At 50.4% G+C, this 20,192-nt stretch overlaps 1 protein-coding gene across 8 annotated transcripts in view; it reads right to left on the reverse strand.

Annotated features, from left to right (window-relative positions):
* wnk3 (WNK lysine deficient protein kinase 3) overlaps positions 1-20,192 on the reverse strand; it is a 55,718-nt gene that overhangs the window by 4,855 nt on the left and 30,671 nt on the right. For 4 of the 8 annotated variants that reach the window (XM_064298920.1, XM_064298919.1, XM_064298917.1 and 1 more), the window contains exons 3-18: positions 17,544-17,716; positions 16,400-16,620; positions 15,280-15,437; positions 15,030-15,118; positions 14,535-14,754; positions 13,084-13,381; positions 12,048-12,187; positions 11,616-11,825; positions 7,001-10,480; positions 6,347-6,390; positions 5,289-5,451; positions 4,731-4,847; positions 4,512-4,613; positions 4,047-4,095; positions 3,517-3,675; positions 222-3,388 (exon numbers count right to left, since the gene is read on the reverse strand). In XM_064298920.1, the coding sequence (XP_064154990.1) occupies positions 222-3,388; positions 3,517-3,675; positions 4,047-4,095; positions 4,512-4,613; positions 4,731-4,847; positions 5,289-5,451; positions 6,347-6,390; positions 7,001-10,480; positions 11,616-11,825; positions 12,048-12,187; positions 13,084-13,381; positions 14,535-14,754; positions 15,030-15,118; positions 15,280-15,437; positions 16,400-16,620; positions 17,544-17,716 (8,790 nt within the window). Of the gene's footprint in view, positions 1-221; positions 3,389-3,516; positions 3,676-4,046; positions 4,096-4,511; positions 4,614-4,730; positions 4,848-5,288; positions 5,452-6,346; positions 6,391-7,000; positions 10,481-11,615; positions 11,826-12,047; positions 12,188-13,083; positions 13,382-14,534; positions 14,755-15,029; positions 15,119-15,279; positions 15,438-16,399; positions 16,621-17,148; positions 17,245-17,543; positions 17,717-20,192 lie in introns of those variants that run through there. The other 4 variants (XM_064298922.1, XM_064298918.1, XM_064298921.1 and 1 more) reach the window with 4 other exon arrangements.

Below are 20,192 nucleotides of genomic sequence, written 5' to 3' on the forward strand. Positions count from 1 at the left end.
ACTCTCACTTTGAGAGATTTTACATCCTGCGAGTCACACACACATACACACACACACACACACACACTGAAAAAAGACATCATTCACAAAGATGGAACTGCAAAGTTAGTTTGCCATTATACTTATAACTCAATATGGAATATGTGCTAGGAGAGTAAGAGAAAAAGAGAGAAAAGATCAAGCGCTCCTGTAACCCACCCACATCCACAAAGCCCACTTACACAAACTGGGGGTTCGGCGGGAGAAGTTTGGTGTGCGGCCGCGTCTCTGTGTGGGGGCTGAGGGAGCGACTCCGAGGGGAGGGCAGAGGAGGGGGGCGGGGCAGGCTCCGGCACCCCAGACACAGCCCCGGGGGACAGGGGACCCGCGCCCAACTCGCCGGCTTCCACCACCGCTTCCCTGTCCACGTCAGGGGAGGTGGAGGAGGAGCGGGAGGTGGAGGAGGAGGTGGTGGAGGAAGAGGAGTGCGGAGAGGTGTCGGAGGTGAAGGCGGGGGGAGGGAAGGAGGGCCGCGGCGAGTGTGCGTCTGGGGCCGTGGAAGCGGTGGACGCCGTGGCGGAGGCCGCGGCGGCGCCCCCTGCAGGCGCCCCCCCGCCGCTGTATTCCTGATACAGCAGGTTCCTCAGCTTCTCGTCCAGCGTTTTGATGCGATTGTCGACGTATTCGATTTTGGGGGGCCCCTCGCTGTCAGACTCTGCCACAGAGGAAGGCTGGACTGGGGAGGGGCTGAGGGTATGGGACACGGGGGGCAGGGAAGTGTCAGGGGCACAGAGCGGGAGGGGGGGCAGTGGGGTGTCAGACGAGGGGAGGGTGGGGGCAGAAAGACTGGAGGTGTCTTCTCCGGTGGCGCTGGCCTCCCCTGCGGAGAGCTCCGACTCCGAATAGTACTGCGGTGTGTGCTGTAATAGCTGCTGGTGCAGAGCGTGTTGCTGCGGCACCTGTTGCCGTGGCAACTCAGACTGCGGCACCTGCTGCTGTGAGGAAAGCTGTTGGAAGACCTGTTGCTGTGGGTGATCTAGGGGAAGCTGCTGAGGGGGGTGCTGCTGAACCGACTGTTGCAATTGTACAGGCTGTTGTGGTAAAGATGGTGGTTGTTGTATATGAAGAGGTTGTTGTATTGACTGTTGTATTTGAAGAGGTTGTACTGACTGCTGTTGTAGGTCCTGTTGCTGCACTGCTTGCTGTTGGTACACTGCGTGCGGTGGCTGTGCAGATTCTTGCGCATGTTGCTGCAGCAGCGGTTGTTGGTGCGCCTGTTGAAGTAGGTCCTGTTGCATCGACTGCTGTTGTTGCATGTGAACTGTTTGTTGCTGAACCGCCTGTAGCTGCTGCTGCAGTACCTGCTGTTGCTGTTGTAACAGCTGACTCTGACTGTCTCTAGGTAACTGCACCTGTGCTTCTGCCTGCTGCTGTTGTAACTGCTCCATCTGCAGTGGTTGCAGTGACTGGTGTAAAATCTGCTGTTGCTGAAGATGCTGTTGCTGTAACTGTTCTTGGTAGAGCTTATGTAGTGACATTTGTATTTCCTGTTGGTGTTGCTCCGTAGGCAACTGCGATTTTAAGGATGACGGCTGTTGTATTTGTTGGGCCTGTATTGACTGTTGTTGCACAAATGATTGTTGTTGTACGGGCTGAGATTGTTGTACTGGCTGCTGCTGTAGGGATGGTTGCTGTATATGTTGAGGCTGCATTGACTGTTGTTGTAAGAATGGCTGTTGAACCATTGGTTGAGCCTGTACTGACTCTTGCTGTAGGGATGGCTGTTGTATTTGTTGATGCTGTACAGGCTGTTGCTGTTGGGATGGTTGTTGTATTTGTTGATGCTGTACAGGCTGTTGCTGTTGGGATGGTTGTTGTATTTGTTGATGCTGTACAGGCTGTTGCTGTTGGGATGGTTGTTGTATTTGTTGATGCTGTACAGGCTGTTGCTGTTGGGATGGTTGTTGTATTTGTTGATGCTGTACTGACTCTTGCTGTAGGGATGGCTGTTGTATTTGTTGATGCTGTACAAGCTGTTGCTGTTGGGATGGTTGTTGTATTTGTTGATGCTGTACAGACTGTTGCTGTTGGGATGGTTGTTGTATTTGTTGATGCTGTACAGACTGTTGCTGTAGGGGTGGTTGTTGTATTTGTTGAGATTGTAATGACTGTTGTTCTATGGACTGTTGTTGTATATGTTGAGACTGCACTGAAGGCTGTTGTAACAATGCTTGTTGTAGTTGTAATTGTTGAGACTGTCCCAGTTGTTGCTGTAAGGATGACTGTTGTAGTTGTACTTGTTGAGGCTGTACTGACTGTTGTTGTAAGGATGTTTGCTGTGGTTGTACTTGTTGAGACTGTCCCAGTTGTAGCTGTAAGGACGTTTGTTGTACTTGTAGTTGTTGAGGCTGTACTGACTGTTGTTGTAAGGATGTTTGCTGTGGTTGTACTTGTTGAGACTGTCCCAATTGTTGCTGTAAGGACATTTGTTGTACTTGTAGTTGTTGAGGCTGTACTGACTGTTGTTGTAAGGATGTTTGCTGTAGGTGCATTTGTTGAGGCTGTACTGGCTGTTGTTGTAAGGAAGGTTGTTGTGGTTGTACTTGTTGAGACTGTCCTGGTTGTTGCTGTAAGGATGTTTGTTGTAGATGTACTTGCTGAGACTGTAGTGACTGCTGTTGTAAGGCCTGTTGTACTTGCTGAGGCAGTGCTGACTGTTGTAGGTATGGCTGCTGTATGGGGACAGGCTGTACTGGCTGCGGTAAGGATAGCGGTTGTGGCTGTACCTGTTGCTGCGGTAAGGACTGTGCTGGTATTTGTTGAGGCTGCACTGACTGCTGCTGTCTCTGCTGTACCTCTGCTTGCTGCTGAAGGCCAAAGTGTTGTGGGTAATCTTGCTTCTCTGACAGCTGCATGGACTGCTCCAGCGACCCGGTCGCGCGCAGCCGGTCCTGATCGCTCAGGCTCACAGGCTGAGGGGCAGCAGGGGAAGCGTGAATGGGAGAGGAGGAAGGAGGCTGCTGCCGGTCTCTCTCAGACAGGGAACCCCCCGAGAGGGGTGTGTCTGTGGGGCCCGGGGCCGTGGTGGAGCAGAGGCTGGGGGCAGGGAGTGAGGAACTGGTAGCTGTGGGAACAGGGACCGGGGGGCAGATGAGCCCGGTGCTGAGGTCGCGAGCGGGATGAGAGGCGTGGGCTGGGGAAGCAGGCGGGACAGAGCTAACAGCACTGGACAGAGAAGAGGCTGGGGCAGACACAGATTCAGACACCGCCGCTGGGGCGGCAGTTGCTGGGGCAGACATGGAGCAGGGGGCAGAAACAGTGGAGGCAGGGGCAGCAGAGCCGGGGAGAGATGCAGCAGCGGAGGCACTGATTCCGCTGAAGGACCCTGAACGCTGTGATCCATCAATGTCTACGGGGACAGGAGAGACAGACACAAGGTCACTCTTATCGCTGACCCGCAACATCACAACGCTGACATTTTTACTAAAGCCCAGACTGTGTGAGTGGCAGCGGCTGTGTAGGAGAGCAGTTTCCCACCTCGCTGAGCATCTCTGTCTGTGGGCTGCAGCGTAACGTTTTCTCCAGCACTGGGGGGTGTGGACGCCCCCTGGGTGGAGAGGGAGTCTCGGTGCCGAATCGTCTGGTTGATGAAGAAACGCCAGCGTCCCACAGGAGAGGACTGGGGCACCGACTCCACTGAGACAGAGAGAGGGGGGGCCGGGGCGGGTGCGAGGAACACAAGGGGCAGATCACATTTAAACCACGCCATACCTGACTTCTGTAACCCAATATGTCCTTAATACAACATTATTCCAGCTTTCAGAATGAACCAATGCTGCATTAAAGCTGCAATAGGGCCACAATGTAAAATTACGCCATTATGTATGCCATAACTTTGTGAATACTGTAATGGGACACAATTCCCCAAGTTCTCAAAAAGGATTTTCAAATTATCGTATCAAATTAATAACAAGCTCTATGGTATGGGTGAGCTACAGTGTGGGTCAGCGCTACAGTACGGGTGAACAGAGGTCAGAGGTGAGAATAGCCAGGGAACATGTACTCACTGCCAGGGGCTGCAGGAGTGCTCACGTGCAGCTGCTCCACGGATCCGGTCTGACAGACACACAGAGACAGAGCAGCATTAAAACTCACCTTAGCACAGGCAAACATTCAGAGACAGGAAGAGGCACAAACCACAGGAAGAATGCAAATCATAACAGGGTATTATTCAGCCCCAGAAGGCCCCTAATAACAGCCGTGTGCTGCCTTCTGTGGTGACAAGCAGCCAGTCATTCAAGCAGGGCCTGAAAACAAGAGAGACCATCTGCAAGGTGCAATGTCAGATTGTAATGGAGATCAGTGAAATAACAGAAGGGAAACCTGGAGCATGGCTTATGCAATGGTGCACACATAGAGGCAGTGTGCAGTGCTGCACATCGTAGTGTATGGTTTTTGCAGAGTGCATGTTGAATAGAGGAAGGGCATTCTGTGTGAGGAGTGTGAGGAGTGCGTGTTGCGCGTATGCACACCTGTGGCTGGGTGTGAAGTATTTCCAGAGCTCTCTTCACAATTGCCCGCAGGTCCTCCACAAACTTCTCTTTTTCCGACTCCAGGACAAAGTCCTCCTCCACCTGTAACACAGTGTACCGCGTCACACCACCACAACATCTCCATCTCCATCTCATGCAGTGTCACAAGCGCTGTTAGTGATATTTCACATCACACGCGCCCATGCCTCAGCTGCTCACCATGTAATCAGCGATGTCTTCGGGAGTGTCGCCCTCGGGGTCAAACTTGAAGGTGACCATCTTGTTACTGTGGGTCTCCAGCTGGCATTCCACCATGTTGTCCCCGCTGCCGGACACCTGTGTGGGCAGCAGGAGCAGCCAGAATAGCACCTCCTCCTTTCACAAACCTAACCCTTTTTTATTTAGTTTTTCTTGCAACGTGGACTGCCCGGTCTTTTACCCGTCTGAATTCAGTGACATCCTCTGCCATTTCAGGAGTGTGTAGACTAGCACTGTGGCCCCCAAATCGTGTGTTGAGTGGCTGCTACTTCATTTCACTCTTTAGTCCAGTCTGCTGCACAACTGAACAGTGCGTACGCATGAATGAGAATGTGTGTGTGTACATGCGTCTATGTTACTGGAGAGCATCCAGTACTGCATCACAGCAGTGGTGCTCAAGTCGTTTGTAGTTAAACCACAGGCACAAAGGGGCTGAACGGTCTGTTCTCGTCATTACGTATTCTTCTGGACTCGTGTGCGAGTCTGTGCACCTGTGCACGAGAGAGCATTCGTGTTTACCTGGAGCATGCTCAATTGAAAGTGGGCGTTTTTCTCAGTCCTCTGATAGGAGGGTCTCCTCTGTGATTTCATCTTCTCCAGCTTCCCATTGGCTAAGAGCAGTTGAGATTCCTCTCCATTGGCTAAGAGGAGCTGTAATTCCTCTCCATTGGCTGGAACAGAACTGCGGACCCGATGGGAGAAGGCCATGGGTAAAAGTATTTTGGATCTTGGTAACTTTCCAGTGCAATCTGGCATTCATTTAGCTCAGCCGGTCAGAGAGGACATCTCCTGGCATCAGCAGATGTGACAGCCAGGGGTGAGAGCTGACTGAGCCTAACTCAGACCGACCGTCCCACCCAAACAGAAAATGGGGAGGACGCCACAAGGACCAGATGCTCACCACATCTAAACTTCCATCAGTTTGTTACACTGGGAAAACAATTATTTGCTAAGCTAGCTATGAATATTTATCGCAGTGGTTCATTAATAAAACAAATCAAACTACTCAACAAAGCAATTAAACCCATCAGAACAACAAGTGGTGCTGTGGCTCCTGATATTTATAGAACTGGACAAAGAAGCATAGCTTGAGTCATATGACCTCTCTTGGGGTTTAATATTTCAGACCAGACTAAAGAGGTACTCATGATGCATTAACTCCTGAATGAAATAAACCGATGTCAGTGAGCAAATAGCATGGCTTTTACTCTTATTATTAGCAACAGTAGCAGCATTACACAATATTTATACAGCTTGGTATTTATGCATTTTGCATTGTTCTTTGATCGCAAATCATTGTCAAAATCGGTGTATACCCAATTATTTTTATATATATATGGTGACATTTCCTTTGTAGGAATATAGACTTGTGAAACAGAATTGCTATTTCTATTGAAACACTTCAAAAACAAGACAAAACAATCACGTTTGCAGACATTATCTCAAGTAGCACCATTCGTGTAAGGAGCCCCAGGAAAAAGCCCTTCCTGCAGGGTGCTGTCCCATGAGCTGGGAATGGAACCAGCAACCTCCCTCAAGAGTTCTCAGAGCACAGCTCAGCAGCGCACAGCACATACCTGGATGAAGACTGTTTGTCAGTGCTGGAGGGACCCTGCGTCTCCTGCAGCATCACACGGGAAGAGACAGGCATACACACAGACACGGAAACACCAGACAAGGACCAATGCACATGTTCGCGGACGAGGCCACAAACGCACCCAAACACACAGACACACACAAACCGAGAAATTAGTCGCATAACAAAAACAGGACTGCCAAAAAAAGGGGGAGACCGGAAGGGAAGAATCAACACTGTAAAACTTATACTGACGAGACATTGTAAATAACCAGCAAAACAACAAATCACTGAAAATGATTTCAGTTATTTGAGAATAGAGTTTAATGATTTTGTCTGGTCAGCGTTTAATTGGTTACCGGGAATTTAAACAATGTAAGGCATACAAACATAATAGAACCGGAAAGCTGCTCATTTGCATTTGGAAAAAAGAAAAGGGAGCATCTGCCCGGTTAAAAAAGCAGGGCAGTGTGTGAGCGTGGTCCTGTATTTGTGGAAGTGACAGGATGTGTAATTACGCACTGTCTGCTGTTCAAGGTGTCTGCAAGCGGTACGGCGTGGTGCAAGAAGAGAGCAGGTACAGGGGTTCTTTGGGGACACAGTGTGGGAGCACGACAGCGGGAAAGCACACAGGCGTGCTGCTGTGCTTCTGTACCTTAGCGGCGCCTGGCAAGGCGGGGTCACAATCTGGCAGCGAGGTCGCGGGCAGCGAGGGGCAGTTAGAGCCAAGGGACTGCAAGGTGGTGACAGGAGGAGGGGAGGCAGGGGCAAAGGCGTCGGCTGCTCCGGGGTGGGGCAGCTGCGTCTCCAGAGGGAGGGGCAGCGAAGAGGAGGAGGAGGGGTGAGATGAGGCATGAGAGGGGCTGGGGGGGTGGAAGGCAGCAGGTGGGGACTGCAGCCGATCCGATATTCCCGCTACCTCCGCGTGCGTGTGCGCGGGTAGGGTCCGCTGCTGTTGGTGCTGCGAGGACTGAGGGGGGCCTGCCACTACCTGGCTGTAGAGGGGAGCTGGGATTTTGGGCTGGGCCTGGACTGTCTGACCGGCCATCTGGGAGGTCTGGAGGGGCAGCTGTTGCGGGCCGGCTGGGGGCTGGCACGGCAGTTGGCCATGATCAGAGGGAGCTGGAGCTTGGAGCTGCGGCGGCGGAGCCTGAAGCAGCTGCTGTTGCAGAGATGCGGCCTGGTGCAGCTGCTGCTCGTACTGCTGCGGCGGGGGCTGCGCCGGTGTGGCGGCGAGCACCTGCGCCGGTCCCGTCTGCGGGACGTGCTGAGGGGTGGAGGGCAGGGAGGCGGGGCCCATGCTGGCCGCAGCGGCGCTGACGGGAGTTTGCTGAGACGCCAGCCCCTGCTGATAGTGCAACAGCGTCTGCTGCTGCGCGGTCTGGCTGAAGTCTGGCGGCAGCTGGACCGACTGTAGCAGCTGCTGGGTGGGCAGGGAGGTGGAGGTGTACTGCGCTGGTAGTGGACCGGCTGAAGCCTGGGCTTGCACTGGTATTTGTACATCGGGCTGAGAGTGGGTTTGACCACAGATGGAGGATGCGGGTTGAGACTGGCTCTGCTGAGGAAACACTTGGCCCTGGGGCACTTGACATTGGGGCTGTATTTGGATTTGGCCTTGCAGGGACAGCTGGCATTGGGGCTGGGTCTGAGTTTGAATTTGACTTTGCAGTGGCATTTGGTTCATTGCCTGAATCTGAGCAAGTGTCTGAGTTGAGGGCAAACTTTGAGACTGAATCTGAGATGGGATACTTGCCTGGATTTGCATTTGAGTTTGTATTTGAGGTGTGCCTTGCTGGAGGGGAGCCTGGGTCTGCATTTGAGTTTGTATTTGTGGTGTGCCCTGCTGGAGGGGAGCATGACCCTGCATTTGAGGTTGGATTTGAGACATGCTCTGCTGGGGTGGGACCTGGGTCTGTACTTGAGTTTGTAGTTGGGGAACGTTCTGCTGTGGGAGTGCCTGAGCCTGCATTTGAGTTTGAATTTGTGACATGCTCTGCTGAGGCATGGTCTGCATTTGAGTTTGTATTTGAGACACAACCTGTTGAGGAGCAGCCTGGGCCTGCATTTGAGTTTGCATTTGGGACACAACCTGTTGAGGTGCAGCCTGGGCCTGCATTTGAGTTTGCATTTGAGATATGCTTTGCTGGGGCACAGCCTGGGCCTGCATTTGAGCTTGATTGAGAGACATGCTCTGCGGGGGTGGAGCTTGGGCCTGCATTTGAGCTTGATTGAGAGACATACTCTGTAGGGGTGGAGCTTGGGCCTGCATTTGAGCTTGATTGAGAGACATACTCTGCCGGGCTGGAGCTTGGGCCTGAATTTGAGACATTCCCTGCTGGAGCTGAGCTTGGGCCTGCATTTGAGGTTGGATTTGAGACATTTCCTGTTGGAGCTGAGCTTGGGTCTGCATTTGAGGTTGGATTTGAGCCATTTCCTGTTGGAGCTGAGCTTGGGTCTGCATTTGAGAATGGATTTGAGACATGCTCTGCTGGGGTGAAGCCTGGGCCTGCATTTGTTGTGGGACTTGCGGCAGTGTCGAATTCTGAGTCAGCGATTGCATTTGATTCTGGATCAGAGCCTGCTGGACCTGGGACTGGTTCATGGTTAGGGCTTGATTTGAGACCTGAGCCTGGAGCTGTGCTGGGACCTGCACCTGACCCTGGCTGTGGACTTGGGACTGAACTTGAGGTTGGACCTGACCTTGGAGTGGGCCCTGAGCTTGGGCTTGAGCTGCAGCTGTGATCTGCAGAACTTCGCTGGGGCCTGGAGCCAAAGAGCCCCTCTGATGAGGCTGGGGGAGGTAAGCTTCCTGTTGCTGCAGTAGCGCCTGCTGTTGCAGCTGCTCCATTTGCTGTTGCTGTGCAATGATGGTCTGAGGCTGCTGTAACAAAGGTGCCTGCTGCTGTTTCTGTGAGAAACAGGACTGCTGTTGATCCATCTGTTGCTCCTGAACAAAAGCCTGCTGCTCACACTGTTGCAGTGATGTTGCCTCTTGCTTCTGCACTGGGGGCTGGTGCTGCAGCTGTTGGTCAGTTTGTTGCTGCTGAAATAAAATCTGTTGCTCCACCTGTAACTGTTTCTGTTGTAATAGGGCCTGTTGTTGCTCCATCTGTTGTTGCTGTAACAAAACCTGTTGCTGTTGTTCCATCTGCTGCTGCAATAAAGCTTGATGCTGTTCCATCTGTTGCTGTTGCAACAACGCTTGTTGCTGTTGCTCCACCTGTTTTTGCTGCAACAAAGCTTGTTGCTGTTTCTGAAACTGTTGTAGTTGCAACAAAGCCTGTCGTTGTTCTATCTGCTGCTGTTGCTGCAACAAAGCTTGTTGCTGCTGCTCCATCTGATGTTGCTGCAGCAAAGCCTGTTGTTCTACCTGCTGTTGCTGCAGCAAAGCTTGTTTCTGTTGCTCTACCTGCTGCTGCTGCAACAAAGCCTGCTGTTGCTCCACCTGCTGCTGCTGCAACAAAGCCTGCTGTTGCTCCACCTGCTGCTGCTGCAACAAAGCCTGCTGTTGCTCCACCTGCTGCTGCTGCAACAAAGCCTGCTGTTGCTCCACCTGCTGTGCGTACACTTGCTCCACTGGCTGCGAATGCATGAGAGGTGGCTGTTGCTGTTGCTGCTGCTGCTGCAAACCTCCATACGCCTGCGGCACCGAACTCGCCTGCGGCTCGAGCTGCTGCTGCTGAGCCGAAGCTGTGGGCTGCAGGTCCACGCGCGGCGGCTGAGGCTGCTGCTCCACCTGTGGCTGTGCAGTCAGCTCTGCCTGCTGCTGCAGGAGGGCGGCGGCTTGCTGCGTCTCCATCTGAGGAGGTAAGGCCCCCTGCTGCTGCTGCTGCTGCTGCTGCGCCAGCACCTGCTGATGGATTAGAATGGGCTGTGCTTGTTGGGGTAATGCGGGATTGCGCACCGTTTCGGGTAGCTGCGCGGGGGCGGAGCTGGGCTGAGCCTGCTGAGGGAGAGGGGCAACACCCACTACCCCTCCCTGGGGCAGGTAGGCCACCTCCGCAGGGTCTCCGACAGACATTGGGGCAGTGGGGTGGACACTGAAAGGGGCCTGGGGTGACACCGGGGGCAGGAAAGGCTGAGAAGAGGCAACTGCAGGGAAGGAGGGGGCAGTTTCTCCCTCTGAATGGCAGGGCTGAGGAGATGATTAGAGAGGAGGAATTGAGTCAAAAAAAGACAGGAAATAAATAGAAAGATTGGTGGTGGTGAAAAAATGGAGGCATGGTATAGCCATAAGATTGAGGATGAAATTTGAGGGAGGGAAGAAAAGAGAGAGAGTAGGAGCAGGCATTAGTGTAGGGTACCGATTAACAAAGGAGAGCAGACTAGAATTTCAGGCAGCACAGTGTTTACGCATTCAGAGCACACCGAACAAACACATTCCCTGACATATGTACCCTGTCTGTCTTTGTGTTACAAATACACCCAGGAGCGCTGGAGCTACGCTACAGGGTTTCAATGCACTTCAAATTAAACTGTTCCATTTGAACCTACATTGTGCTTCTGAAAAGCAAAAAAATGGGTAACACAATCTGGCTAGCTGGGGTAGATTCATGTGTGCTATAAAAACAGGCATTCAGTATGGAGCTGCACAGAACAGCTGAGACAAATCTGTCTGTGCGACGTAGCCCAACACCACTGCCTTACTGTTTTTCACCTATCTGAAATGTATAACACAGAGCTCACAAACACTGAGCTTCTTGGGGAAACTATGTACTGTGGGTTAAGAAATTAAGCATCACAGCATTGGAAATACAAACACGTACAAGAAATTCTCCAAATGTGACAAACTGATGATATTTATCGCTATATGTATTTCAAAAATAACAGTGACATTCATGAGACTTGTATGGGCATATGACTGGGTATGTGTCAGCACCAAATATCCCCTTGGTCCTTGCAGTTTATACTGGGCAATTTCCATTATTCCGTTTTTTATAACTATTACTGTGGATCCAAGGATTACTGGAATGGATCTTTTCATGGTTTACAATTCAACATCGCAATGAGAAATGCTTTTTCAGGTCAGTGTCTGCATGTGTGTGTGTACAATAGAGAAAATGGCTGCACATCTTGTCTGTCAGGGTATTTAGGGTATCAACTGTTTGTCGCACAGAAGTGGCAAGATGGAGATGGAGCTGTTATGTGCTTTATACCCCTTTATGATGTACGAGCAGCATCAATCCCGTGAGAATCCTGGACTGGCACTGGCACATTCAGCCACAGAGGCACAGAGAACATGGCCGGACATCCATGTGAATATTAGTTACCTGTGGATACTGCTGAGGTATCCCTGGGGACACCGGTGCGGCTAGAATGACTGGCTGAGTTAAGCTCTGTCCAATAGGCATGACTGTAGCCCCGCCACTCTGGCCAATAGGCATGACTGGAGCTCCACCACTCTGTCCAGCGGGAATCCCTCCGCTCTGCCCGAGGGGGAGCATCTGTGGGTGGGCCACGCCCCCTGTGCTCTGCACGGCCTGACAAACACACACACAAAAAACTATTTTCAAACCAGGAAACGGGAGAACTATACTGTACATACACACAGACCAAATCACATACTACATACACAGGTATGGTAATTCAGGCAATGCACGTGAAATTTGAAAAAGAACCTCAGGCCAAAATCTCACCGACAACCTGCACCTCACACACTCTCCTGGTGAAAAAGAAGGAATAAAATCAGCACAGTCACTCACAGAAGTGGCAGCATGGTAGCCGGACTGAACGTGTGCGTAGGGTAGCCCCTGGTGCAGCCCAGACTCCCCCCGCGGAGGGAAGACTTGGTTGGGCCCACTGGCCGCAGACTCGCAGCTGACTGAAGGGACGCTCTCGCCTTCTGAAAAGGAGGTGCAGAGATGCATGTACTGCGTGACTGCATGCGAGCAGCCCTGCAGTGCGTACCCCATATTCACATACCTGGTAAACCTGCCCCAGCTGCATTACAATAAATTACATTACCGCACATTAATTTGGCATAATAAGTGCATAGCTGCACAGCTCTCAGGTATTACTATCCCCATTCCGCCACGAACCACTCAGTCGCTGCCCATTTTCTGCCGTGGTCTGAAGACACATCTCTTCAGACTGTACTGTGACTAACTCTCGGATCCATGTCTTAGATCACTTGTATCCTTGTGTCTTGATTTTCTAGCGCTTCTATCTTCATCTAACACTTTTGTGTTGCACATGTACTATCATCTTGATAGTTCTTTATTATATCTCTTGCAATCACACCTCACTTCTAGTTTGACTTCCCATAACTTTACTGACTTAGCCTATGCTTACTGCATGAACTAGACTTGATGTTCATGGCTATGGATAACTGATACTTAATGAGAATTGTATCTCATCGGACCTGTGTTCTGTAGTTGTTCCAATGACCTTCGGTACGAACATTTTGTAAGTTCCTTTGGATAAAAGCACCTGCCAAATAAAATGCTATGTAATATTACTAACTACACTAAAAACACATGCACTACCATGAGAACTATTAATTGCATTGTACCACTAGCTATTCCAGAAAGGTGAACAGCTGGCTTAATGTGCAAGGACGGCCCAGGGAAAGGAAATGGGCAGGGAGTGCTACTATAAGGCAGCAGTGTGGCGTAGTGGTCAGGGAACCGGGCTTAAAACTCCAAGGTTGTAAATGCATTGTAATAATGTAATGTAAGATTGGTCATTTGTAAATGCAAGTTGCTATGGGGACCGTGCTGCCGGGTGGGGGGGGGTTACCCGTGGGGCCGGCGGCCGTGCCGCTGTAGACGTGCTGCAGCCTGACGTGCTGGTCCACCTCCGGCAGCTCCTCGCCGTCGCCCTGCCCCACGGCAGCCCCGGGGCCCTGGGAGGAGGGGCAGGAGGGGTGGGGGCAGGTGTACGAGGGCAGGGCTGACGAGTCCCGCCTTTCCTCGGGCCCAAACTGGAGCAGCTGCTGCTGCCGCCTCTCCCGGGACCTCTTGATGAGCGTGACCCTGTCGCGGATTGACTTGCCCACCACTTTGGCGTCGCTCTCGTGGAAGAAGCCTGACTTCACCTGAGAGAGAGAGAGAGAGCGAGAGAGAGATGGAGTGAGAGAGACAGAGACAATGAGCATGAGACAAAACAAGTAACGCTTCATTTCATGCCATTTCACCCTAAATTCCTCACTCATGTCTCCAGTTCACAGCTGCTGTCCTGCCCTCTATCTCTCCCCATCTCTCTCTCTCTGCCCCTCCTCCCTCCCCCTCTCTCTGCCCTCTCCTCCCTCCCCATCTCTCTCTCTGCCCCTCCTCCCTCTCATCTCTCTCTCTCTGCCGCTCCTCACCCTCCATCTCGCTCTCTGCCCCTCCTCCCTCCCCCGTATCAGTCTGCCCTCTCCTCCCTCTCCATCTCTCTCTCTCTCTGCCCCTCCTCCCTCTCTCCGCCCTCTGCTCCCGCCGTCCAGCTCTCAATTCAAATAAAAATGTTTTATTGGTGTCTGTAACTAGTCATAATAAAAGGAACAGCAATTACTGCCATTATAATCAGACCAACAATAACAGTAACATTAATAATGCATGGTTTATTTAGTCTGGTTTCAGTTCTCATGAAGGCTTTGACAGTTTTATTCTGCCGGTAATGTACGGCTTCTTTCCTCTACAAGGAAGATTCTCCTTTTTCAGAATACTGCCAGCACTGGAAAGATATGTTTAAAGTCAAGTCTTTGAAAGCTCTCTGCATTCCTGGCAGTTTGTTTGAAAGGCAGTGCTGTCTCAGTTGGCTACAGTGTGAGTCTAGGGGGAAGCCCAAGCATGTGATGGCAGCTCTCTGTAGTTAGTTTGGTTATGTCCTCTTTTCATGCTGTCTTTGTGCTTTCGACTGTCCTCGTGAGGAATGTAGATTTTTATGTGCTGTTTTGGTTTGTTCTTAATTGTTTTAATATCTCCTGTCTGTACTTTTCCCTCCTCCCCTTCTCTCTCCCTCAGACCAAGCTCTCTCTATCACTCTCCATCATTCCTCATTCCCTTTTTGATCCCCAACCCCCCTCCTCCCCGCACTCATTATTTCTCTACTTCTCTTCTTCTCTCTTACTGTCTCTTTCCCTCTGCCCCCCTCTCTCCCCCCGTCTCTGTCTGTCTCTCTACCCCATTTATGTCTCCCTCTCTTTCTCTCTCTCTCTCTCTGTCTGTCTCTGTCTCTCCCTCTCTCTGTCTGTCTCTCTCTCTCACCATCTCCAGGGCCACTTCCTCTGCGCTGTCGTTCTCCAGGTCGTAGCTGAACTCTATGGCTTCGTTGTCCTTGTGCTTGCCCTTCAGCTTCTTGGGGTCCTCCACCCAGATGCGCAGCGCCAGGCAGTCCTGGAGGCCCGTGTCCTCCTCCGCCAGCTCCACCCGCACGCCCGTGTCCTCGCCGAAGAAGGCGTGGGTCAGCAGGTCCCGTATGGACAGCCTGCGGGGCGAGGCGCAGCGTTAACCAGCCGTAACGCCCCCTGCAGCGTAGCCCCGCCCTGCAGGGCGGAGCTCTACGGCGACCGCGGGAACCAGGCTTATAGGCAGGGGGACGCTGGTTCAGAACTGCAGCTGCTCCCTTCAGCACGGCAGACTGATTCAGTGCATTTGCAGCAGTGCGCGTGGATAACATCTAACATTAAGCTCTCTGGATAAAGGAGTCCCCTGCGTAAATAAATAATACGTAATAAATACGACTTAACAACAATAGCTCACCTCTGGCTCTTGTTCTGTCGAATGCAGCCCTCGATGATCTCTTTAATCTCGGGATCCGCGACTTTATCAAAGCTGGCCGGTTTGATGCCCTGCAGAGATAAGAGGGGGGCGGTTATCCGCAAAGCACTCAAAGGAAGGGGCACACCCTAAAGGGGGGGGCGGGGGGGCAGTGAGAGAGAGGGACACCCCGCAGAAGCATGCAGAGGGGCAGCTGCAGCTCGGAGGCCGCACATACACCGTAGAGACTCACGCTGGTGACTTTGCGGTAGATCTGCGCGGCGTTCTGGCACTCGGAGTACGGGTACTCGGAGGTGGCCATCTCCAGCATGCACATCCCGAAGGCGTACACGTCCACGGACTCGTCGTAGTGCTCCTCGTACATCTCGGGCGCCATGAACTCCGGGGTGCCTGCGAGGCGGAGGCAGCAGAGCCCGGTCTGAGACCTCCACTAGCCAAGCGCCACTGCATCTGTACGGCTGCGCTATGAAAGGACAGCCCTCCTAACTGCGGACGACCCCTCACACTCACTTCCCTCATCATTTCAGAATGTGTCCTCGGGCAGAAGAACTAAGGCTTCCACAGACAAGGGAAGACTCCTATAACAATTATTTGTCCCCTCTGCAGCTGCAAACCTGAGTGATGGACGGATCAGAGATTTGGACATTAGGATGTAGCTGATAGTGTCCAGAAGGTGTTTAGTGAAGGACTTTATGGTTGTCTGAGGTTTTGTTTTAATCTTGTAGCCCCTAATCAGAATACTATTTTCATCCCTGTATGTTCCCTGTGCTAAGCATTGAGCTGAAGGAAAATTGGCATGACCCATATTTAATGAACAATAGTTCATTAAATAGTTAATTAAATGGTGTATTATCTAGTATAATATTAATTATAGCATCACAGAATCACAAGTATTCCGTTCTGTAAGCTGACTCAGCTGCTCCCCCTCTTTTGCAGGGTGTAATCATATTCACCACCAGCAGGGGGAGCAGGGATCATCTTGGCTGTATCTGTTCCTTTACCAGGTAACTGAAAAATGTTCTGGTTGGATCTGGATGGTGAAATGATTGCTAAAAGGACTGTTAAGCCACCGATAGATACCAATTATTATTTTCGCCAATTTCATAATAGACCATTTCAGAATATCATTGTTAAAGGCTTCACACATGTTCTATCCACTATAATAAAAGCACAGAGTAAATATGGGACAGGAGTAAGGTTGGGAGGTGGGAGGAGACAGGGTGAGTAAGAGGAGTAAGGTTGGGAGGGAGTGGAGGGGATGGGGAGAGTAAAGGGAGTAAGTTTGGGAGAGGGAGGGAGGGGGAAGCAGCAGCAGAAGATCCGGTGGGGAGCGGCAGCGGCGGCGGCAGTACCGATGACGCTCTTGGCGAAGGACGTGCGCATGAGCGTGGCCAGCCCCAGGTCCCCGATCTTGACGGAGCCGGTGGGGCCGGTGATGAAGATGTTGTCGCACTTGAGGTCGCGGTGCACGATGGGCGGGGTGCGCGTGTGCAGGAACTGCAGCCCCTTCAGGATCTGCCTGCACCAGCTGCGCAGCACTTTGGGCTTCATCACTTTAAAGCGCTTCAGGTACCTGCACCACAGGCACAGAGCAGGAGTCACAGGGGCACCCCTAACGCCCAATGCTGAAGTATTCACTCGCAATAAAAAACTGCCAATTCACTGCAAAAGAGCTACCAATTCAATTAAAACTGGGAAAACAACTGGAAACTATTCTTCCATTGTTTAGTAACTACAGCACCATGAAAAAATATTTGCCCTCTTCCTGATTTCCTCTATTATTACATATTTGTCACACTGAATGGCCTCAGATCTTCAGACAAAATGTAATATTAGACAAAGGGTAAACACAGGACTCCACAATAAGAAAGAAAGTGGGCAAAAATGGGATTCATGTGGGAGTAGCAAGGTGGAAACCATTGCTAACCAAGAAAAACATCAATGCTAGTCTCACATTTGCAAAAAAGCAGCCGGACGCGATAAAGCCTTGTGGGATAACGTTCTGTGGGCAGATGAGTCAAAGTGGAACTTTTTGGATGACACTGGTCCCATTATGCCTGGCGTAAAGCAAATGCAGCATTTCACAGTAAGAACATCATACCAACAGTCAAACACGGTGATGGTAGTGTGACGGTGTGGGGATGCTTTGCTGCCTCAGGACCTGGACGACTTGCCATTATTGATGGAACCATGAATACTGCTCTGCAACAGAAAATTCTTAAGGAGAACGTCCGGTCATCTGTCCGTGAGCTACAGCTTAAGCGTGATTGGAATATGCAGCAAGACAATGACCTGTTTTTTCACGGCGCTGTCCTGTTACTGAACTATTTGACTAAATAACTACTTTTGGATTAACCAGGTCTGCCTGAAAGCTGAGACCACTGAAAGTCAAAATGAATATGAAAATGAGTAATAATGTCAGCATGGTTAGGATCCCCTAGGACAGGTTATCGGGACGGCTAGAGCAGCAGGGTTAGAGCAGCGGGCCTCACTAACGTTTTGAGGGTGCCGGAGGTCATGAGCTCGGTCACCAGGACGATGCACTTCTTGCCCCTCAGGACGGACTCCCAGGAGTCGTAGAAGCGCACGATGTTGGGGTGCTGCAGGCCCTTCAGCATCTCCGCCTCCTCCTTAAAGCGCTGCTGCTCCGCCTTGGTCAGCTTGCGGTCCTGAGGAGGAGAGAGAAACACAACTCTGAGCATGGGCCCGGGGCCTGAGGAGGAGAGAGAAACACAACTCTGAGCATGGGCCCGGGGCCTGAGGAGGGAAGAGAAATATAGCTCTGTCACAACTGCGTTCCTGAACTGCAAGTACGCTAAAAGCAAGTACACACTATAATCCCCAGATGTGTACTTCCATTCTTGAAAGGACCCAGAATGCCAAGTATGCACTGGTGCACACTTGTATGTGCTTTGTTCCCAGAGATGGCTGCACTAAGCATAACACCCAATATTTCCATTAGTTACCAATTGCAAAACCAGAGAAATTTGTTTACAGATGTAATCCTTAGAAAAGTAACCAATATCTGGTTAGTAAGCATAATTGCACTGTTTTACAGGATGCATTTAATAAATATGGAACTGTACTTCAAGTGACAATGGCAATAACTGCATTAAAATAACCACAGATTATCCTTCACTTGCAAGCCATCATAGCTAGCTAGTTAACATTAGCTAAGACTATCAATTCAAAAATCCAGCAAACACTGGCATGCTTATCTACGGTAAGTAGTTCATTCTAACTCATTTGTTATTTCACTTGGCAGCTACAAGGACTTGATTAAAAAGTACTTTTTACATAGGCCAGCAACCAAGCAGTACTTGGAATCAGTAGGACTATCAAACACGGCTAGCTCCCAGATGATAGCAGTACAATCACAGGAACAGGAGATATCCCCTGTTGCGTGATACAGCACAGAAACATCCCTCAGAACAGAACCATACTCATGACCCCCCAAAATAGTTACACATATATACAAGGTAAAGAAGGAATCATGGTCAAGTGAACTTTAGATGAATAATCATGGAAATACTTGTTTAATAATTGTTTATGAGGCACAAATGCTTGAATAATAAGTTGAGTATCATTTTTACTGCAGTAATAAAGATAAGACAAGTGCATGCATTCGTTCTGCGCTTTAAACAATAGGAAGCGCTTTAACAGCAGGGCATGCCACACTCCTATTGTTAAAATGCTGGAGCACTGGAGTGGCCCACCTCTATAAATAAACTATGGAGCGTCCCTGCACAGCTCTGACTGTGGGGCGAGGCCGGAGGAGGCAGAGGAACACAGCGAAGGGCTCAGAACACGGCTGTAAGCACAGTTCTGTGGGTGTATGTCATCACATTAGGAGAGGCAGCAGCTATACCAAGCACGACAACTTAACTGAAAGACAAATTACTTGATTAAATGTAATGGGCTCGTTCAAAAAAAATAACTGACATTTAAAGTGCGGGGAAATGTAAATGGCTTTTACAGGCAACCATTTGCATAACTTGTCTATAAATACTGTGTTATACCTGAGTCATCTGTGTAGGACATGTCAACTGCAACATCAACGCTGCAGTAAAGTGCAACCATGACAGCACCTTCAATAACAGTACATACAGGCAACCACCAGATGGCACTAAGGGGATACAGACAGTGCCGCTGGTCTAGACAACGCCCCCCTTCTGACTGAGTGAGAAACATCTACTCCTGTTCAGCCCAGGAAGATTCCCCTATTACAGCACACTCTGCAGAATTAGCTCACTGGCAGAGAGCAGGTGGCCTGGCCAATAAGATCAGTCCAACTCAGGAGGAATATGGGTTCATTTCCATATTATGCTCATACAATATCATTATTAATTTATGACAGCTATCTTATGAGGTTAATTTGATCTGCTGTCTTACATTTCAAAGACAAACGCACGCAGATAATGCTGCCTTTTCCACTGTTTTCACTTTTTTGCCCCTTTCAGCCATTTCATGGGATAAAGCATATAAGCTGACAAATCAGTGGAGGATTCACATTTATGACGTTATAAACCTTTCTTTGTCATGTACGCTGATTCTATATGTGTCATAGTATAGCTAACACCAAAATCAGAGGAGCTGTATCTGTTCCATGTTTTTTGGTAACAAGCCCATACTACACTCAGGTCAGTAATGAGTCCATACTGCACTCAGAGATTGGTCATACTGCAGTATAGTAACACATAGTCACCCCTGTCTTTGTCATTTAGGCTAAAACTCCTGTACAGGCCTATAAGAATAATAGTGAGGCAATTCCTGTCTATTTACCATCCTCTCAGTCATTCATATCCACTATATTGTGCTGCGCAGTTTTTTTTCTATTTATGTTCAGTAGGTTACGTAATTTTTTAAATCTCCATGGTGATTTTTATCTATATGACTACACTTCCCCTTTCCCTATTCCCCATTCATCTGTTCCCAGTTCCTCCCTCTATTCAAGTTCAGCTCTCTTCTCCCCTGTCCTTTTTTGGAAGTTGCTGTGGGGGCCACCACTCCTCCCCTCCCCCCTCCCATCTCTGCGTGTCTTCCCCCATCCCCTCCCCCTTTTGCTTTAGGAAATTCAAGTTGAAGCATGAAAAGCACTATGACTGGTCAGGGACAGGAGACACCCCCCCCAGTCAGTCTGGCTCC

Source organism: Anguilla rostrata, chromosome 11, assembly GCF_018555375.3.
Source record: "Anguilla rostrata isolate EN2019 chromosome 11, ASM1855537v3, whole genome shotgun sequence".
NCBI lineage: Eukaryota > Metazoa > Chordata > Actinopteri > Anguilliformes > Anguillidae > Anguilla > Anguilla rostrata.